This window comes from Rhodamnia argentea, chromosome 8, assembly GCF_020921035.1.
Source record: "Rhodamnia argentea isolate NSW1041297 chromosome 8, ASM2092103v1, whole genome shotgun sequence".
Taxonomy (NCBI): domain Eukaryota; kingdom Viridiplantae; phylum Streptophyta; class Magnoliopsida; order Myrtales; family Myrtaceae; genus Rhodamnia; species Rhodamnia argentea.
This window is the reverse complement of record NC_063157.1, coordinates 23,655,329-23,661,701: the sequence shown is the minus strand read 5'-3', so window position 1 is coordinate 23,661,701 and position 6,373 is coordinate 23,655,329. Positions and strand designations below refer to the sequence as shown.

Genomic DNA, 6,373 nt, shown 5'->3' with positions numbered 1-6,373 from the left:
TGAGATGCAGCCGCTTGATCATAACGAGACATGGAGCTCGTGTAAATTGCCTAAGGATAGAAAGGCAATTGGGTGTAAATGGGTGTTCAAGCGAAAGCTAAAACCGGATGGGACTGTAGAGAAGTACAAGGCTAGGCTTGTAGCCAAGGGGTACTCTCGGATCGAAGGTGTTGACTATGATGAGATTTTCTCTCCCGTGGCGAAATTGACCTCGATACGCTTTGTCCCGTCTGTAGCAAATGCATATGATCTTGAGGTAGAACAGATGGATGTAAAGACGGCTTTCCTTCGTGGGGACTTGGAGGAGGAGATATATATGAGGCAACCAGAAGGTTTTGAAGTAAAAGGAAAAGAGAATCTAGTGTGCAAATTGAAAAAGTCCTTATATGGGCTGAAGCAATCAACGAGGATGTGGTACCGTAAGTTTGACACGTATATGCTCCAGCTTGATTTTGTGCGTTCAAATTCTGACCATTGTGTTTATGTGAAGAGGACGGGCAACCAATTTGTCATTCTCACGCTATATGTGGATGATATGTTGTTGATCGGGAATAGCGTGAAGATGGTGAAGTTCGTGAAGAGTTTGTTGGCTAAAAAGTTCGAAATGAAAGACTTGGGGCCTGCAAATTTTATTTTGGGCATGCAGATTAGAAGGGACCGTGAGAAACGGAAGCTGTGGCTAGGGCATGAGAAATATATCAAAGAAATTTTGAAGAAATTCAATATGATAGACTGCAAGCCCGTTGGTACCCCTATACCTTTAGGGACCAAGCTATCTGCAGAGCAATATCCTAAAACGGATGAAGAAGTCGAAGAGATGGCCCGAGTTCCATACGCGAGTGCAGTGGGTAGCTTGATGTATGCTATGGTGTGCACGCGTCCGGATATAGCCCAAGCAGGGGGAGTCTTGAGCCGATACATGTCTAACCCGGGTAGAGAACACTGGAATGCGATCAAAAGAGTTTTCAGGTATCTTCGTGGAACTTCGAATTTTTCTTTGTGTTACGAAGGTACAGGGAATGGAAATATGCTTGATATCGTAGGCCATGTAGATGCTGATTGGGGTGGGGATATTGATAGTAGACGGTCCACTAGCGGGTTTGTTTTCACATTGTTTGGTGTTGCGTTGAGTTGGATGAGTAGGAGGCAAAGCGTGGTAGCGCTTTCTTCTACAGAGGCTGAATATATGGCTCTTACTCATGCTGGAAAAGAGGTTGTATGGTTACGGCGGTTGTGCTCGGAGTTCGGTTTTGAGCAAGGTGTTGTAGATGTGAGATGTGATAATCAAGGGGCTATTTATTTAGCCAAGAATCCGGCATTTCACTCACGCACAAAGCACATTGATATTCAATATCATTTCATCGGAGAAAAAGTGGAGAATAATGAGGTTCGACTTGTAAAGGTCGACACGGTAGAAAATAGTTCAGACTTCCTTACTAAAGCAATCAAAGGTGCGAAGTTTGAATGGTGCTCTGCTGTGATTGGATTGAAGAAGAATGATATTGGAAGGGCTCTCATTTGCGCGAAGTATCCACCAAGTGGGAGAATGTTGGAGTTGGCGAATACTTCGGAGACCCTTGTTTCTCATATGGGGTACGCCCACGTGAGCTTAGGGAAACCGAAGTGTTACCCAACGACATATGACCCCTACGCGCGGGATGCGGGGGTTCGAGGGCAGCGCCTCCAACACGGGTGTCCCGCTACCCGGTCAGCGGGCGGGGGTTCGGGGGCAGCGCCTCCCGACGGGGGTTCCGGGGGCAGCGCCCCAAACCTCTACGAGTTTGGGCTTTTATTTAAGCTAGCCCGTATGGTGGAATTAAGAGGTTTTAGGTTTTTTAGCCCGTTTTTTAGCATATATATTTTGTTCGGTTTTATCATTGTATATAGTTGAATTGGCTGTAAACCGAAAAAATATAGTGAAATCTCTTTGCGGGACGTAGCCCTAATCTTGGGGTGAACCTGGGTAATCTCGTGCGTCTTTCCAATTTTTCTCGATTCTCTGTGTGATCGTCCGATTCGGTTTCGATAAATCCCTTCAGATAGAAGGGTTCTTCATTCCCTACGGAACTCTCGATTTTAAGCCGTAACAACTGAATGATGGAATGGAATTGACTATTTTCGATGTGAAAGTCATATAAATTGAGGAGCCTTAACTAGTTTCTGGGGAACACATTCATTCTTTCTCCGTTCTTTTTGTGACGAGCTATTTGACTGCATGAGCATGTAAGTTGGTACAACGTACGAGGATGGACGGAACCAATTTTATTCATCATTAAACTTCTCAAACTACCACTAATACAACAAACCAACTAAAGGAGGGCAAGCGGCGATTACTCAGTCGCCAAATAGGACACACACAAGAGCTTATTCGACATATTTTGAAAGAGAGCGAGCGAGTATGCCGGTCTCATTACCCTCTTCCTCCCCCTCGCCCTCCTCCTCCTCCTCTCCCTCCTCCTCCTCTTCCTTTACCACCAATCGGAGGCGGATACTTCACACTGAACCCTACCGGTTCAAGGTCATCAGCGGGAAACTGGTTCTCGAAGGCTGAGGGCGATTCCGGACCACTCAGTGTCGCGGAAGCCTCTTGGGACCGGGACAACACGCCATTTGCTTTGGTTTCAATCGCTCTCCGCGACTCGCCGGGAAGCTTCGGGAGCAGCCCGTCGAAACACCTCACCAGAAACGCTTCCTTTCCGTCCTCAGGGAGCTTGTTCAGCATGTTCCCCACGATCTCGCCGAACACGTCCTTGAGCAGCTCCTCCTTGTCTCTCACGGGCAATTTGTTGAACACTTCCCCTGCATTACCATGGCCCACGTTCTCCAATGGCTCCTTCTCCTCCTCCCCTTCGACATTATCGACGGCTCTGCTCTCGGGCTGAGGAACAATGGTCTCGGCCTTGCCGGCAAAGTCCATGAGGAAGACGAACACGGAGTCGTAGACCTCGGAGGTCTCACGGCTCTTCTTTTCGTTCTGGCTCTCGGAATCCGACTGAGACATAGCAGCGGCGATCAAGAGCTAATGGCTGAGCGGTGGAGGACGAGTTTGAGGCAGGGCTCTGGGCTTTAATAGCGAGCAAGAAATCACTTTTCGTGGAGAAGTTCACCTTTTCAAAATGGAAAATTGGGTAGCCCTACCCCATTGGCTCTCCATCATCTCATGTACGTGATTCTTAGATATTAATACAACGCTTGGTGAGGAGGAGCTTTCAAGAACGTAGGTGGGAGAAGAATATGATATGAATATAATGAAGTGAGAAATGATCGAAAGACAGTGGATTTTAGGAGTCCGTTTTAGATGGGGGAATAGATTTTAACTTGAGAATTTCGGAATTTGAGTTCATACAAATCTCGGCAAGGCATATGCATGGGGCGAATAATGGCATGTGACGGGCACGTAATTGCCCGTTCGCGACTATATGTGCCGCTAGCGAGATGAGACTTCAATTGAGACGAAGTCCTCAAGTTCGGGGTTTACTTTGGAACAAACGTTACTTTGGAGGGTATTGTGAGGAAAATTGCTTACAAAGAGTTGTTTTGGTTTTCTTTTCCCCCTCTCTATTCAGTTATTAAAACCATGCATTCAGATAATAACTTCAATTCTTTAAACTGTTCATAGTGCTCCCACAAATATATTTCATAATATCAAAGCGGGTGTCCTAAGTTCAAATTTCTCCGGCAGCTATGTCTTCCCTGTTGTATAATCTCGCCATTTAATCTTAGACCAAAGTCTAACCTATGTATGAAGAGAGTATTATTTTTCAAACATTAAAATTCGATTCCCCTATTATTTATCTCGGCTTTTTAGTTTTAGGTCAAAGTTTAACTTACATGTAAAGGAAAGTTTTACTTAAAAATTGTAAAATCACGTATTCTTTTGATGGCTTAAATTTAAAATAGTAACCCTACAAAATGCTTCAATATCTTCACTCAAGCAAGTGAGGAGGAAGAAGAAGAAGAGCAGAAATTTCATGAAGAGTGGCATGGTCGTGAGGAACTCATTTAGGTAAATCACACAAATCATATTATATTGTTATCATACGACTGATATACTTAATTAAATCCAATCTATGCGATCAGTTCTCGACAAATAAATTATTCCACTAGTAGACTGCTCTGTGACTCTACTTTGCAATGATTGCTTCGATACTGCGGGTCAAGGATTAGGTGAGTTGGATTACAAAACTGAGACTTATGCATGCAAGCAAACTAGAGCAAACTACTGGGCCTTTGTCTGTTTCTCACTAGACCCGCTGGAATGCACGCACGCGTACGGGAAATTTGTTATGTATTGATCGATTGAAAAAGGCTATATACAAATTAGTGGGTATGATGCTCGATGAAGAAACATTCAGCAAATAAGAATGTCTAATGCCCATATAGTATTACTATGATGGTTTATTCGTATAAATATGACCTACCTTTATTAATATCTGATTAGATGTGCATGGAGGTGATGTTGGCAATCTAATCCACCAATTAAAGATAAGATTAAAAGAGAGAGGAAGAGAGGAGCATCTAGCTTTTCCAAGGGGCTTTTGGCCTCCAAAACCCCCAGGGGGGAAATGCTAGTATTTGGTAAGCCTTTTCAAAGGGCATTTGATCAAATGCCAGCTTTGGAAAGGCTGAAAGCTTACTGCTGGTAGGGACCAGTGTTGAGCTTTCAGCTTTTTCGAAATGTTGAAAGCTAGTTATCTATTTTGCTCTCAAAATCTCGCTAAAAATCCAATTTTGTCCCTATGAAAAAGCAAAATCCTAGATATTGTTCATCTTCTTGAGCGAGGATAGTTGGCGAGGGGAAGCAAGGGCAGATCTGGCCAGCGAAGAGCCAGCAAGGGCTCCTTGGGGTTGCGCGACCCCAGGTCTCATTACCAAGAAAACGAGGACATGTAATTTTATCTATCCTCCCTGAATAGCGCTTTGCGTGGAAGAGGCAAGCACTTCGTCGAGTGAAAGAGTGATCGCTAAGACTTCAAGTTTGAATTGGTGAAAAGATGCGTCTAAAAGAATACAGTCCTAGTCCCACCCCGTTGAGCTCACTAGCTATGGAACTCAGGCTAGGCTAGGTTGAATTGCCGAGTGCCGGAAGGGAAACGAAAATAGAAAGAAGCTTGCCAAACCGAAAGGCGACAAGTTAAACCGGCCTGCTTTGCTCTTCTTGGAGGAGCTATTCGCCTGATAAAAAAGGAACCTCATTATTCGAGAGACTCTTCTCGGCTCTCTTCTTCCTATTATCTTCAAATTTTTTAGATGCTAAAATCATTACACTTTGCTTTCTTTTTTAGACTTTGCTAGCATAACAGTCTTTGGGTGACCGTGAGAATAACAGTATATTGTAAGCCATAAATTCTTAAAAAAGTGGACTCCACCATAATTTTAAATTGCTTGTTAATTATTTTTTGTCGCCAAATTAGCCTAACAGTCACCCAAAGACTGGTATATAATCATTCATCTTCTTTTTTCCTTGTGAATTTTTCTTTTTAAACCAGAAAGCTTTATGGAGAACAAAGTATGAAAAATTGATTTAGTGGAGCATGACAAATGTTACCAATTTGCGCAATCAATATGCATGAGGATGTCCCATATGCCGGCAGATCATATGAACTAAGGACTTATTTAGTGCAATAAACTTCTCCATCCCAATAATTAATGTTCCTCCATAATATACAATGACATGTGTCCAAATGAACTTTTACCGTTCAAGAGAGCGAGGCTTACAGGATCTGTACACAAGGCTTATTAAATTCACCAGTACAAGTGAATTCGTGTGCTTGAACTATCCATGTAAATAATCTTTCGGGCCATATCTTCTTCTGTCTTGAATTTTGTTTGCTATAGGCTTCATATTCCTAGGTAACTCACATACCCACCTAGCATAGGAGAACATATTAGTTAAATCGAAACCAAATCGTCACAATTATCGGCCCTCATCCCTCTCCCTCTCCTCAGCATAGTGGCACTCGGCATCATCGCCTTGCCAAACTGTTGTGGTACTTAATTGTATCGGCTTACTTGTTTCACATGATACCACAATATGTAACAAAAGATTTAAGAAATTCGTAGGTGAGCGCGGAGAGACTCGTTGAGAAGTTATTACAATTTTCAACGGATTTATTATTGTTTCATAGAAGCGATTATGATTTTATCGATTCAAGATCTAAGTAGCATCAATATCGAAATGAGATATGAGACATGACACTCCAACACGTCATTTCTAAAAAATATAAAATTTCGACACGTTGTGTTTATCATTTACTTATAAAAATATCAAAAGTGAGTTTCATCTTATTCTTCTTTTGTTAGAGATTCACAATTAGATTTTTTTTTGGCTAGCTGGGCATATTAGTATTGGGGTGACTAGATTTATGACTTA

At 42.7% G+C, this 6,373-nt stretch overlaps 1 protein-coding gene across 1 annotated transcript; it reads right to left on the bottom strand.

Annotated features, from left to right (window-relative positions):
• Positions 1-2,410: 2,410 nt before the first annotated feature.
• LOC115735402 (zinc finger SWIM domain-containing protein 8 homolog) lies at positions 2,411-3,001 on the bottom strand. Its single transcript, XM_030666621.1, has one exon. It carries the CDS (start codon positions 2,999-3,001, stop codon positions 2,411-2,413), a length of 591 nt encoding a protein of 196 aa, XP_030522481.1.
• Positions 3,002-6,373: the final 3,372 nt, after the last annotated feature.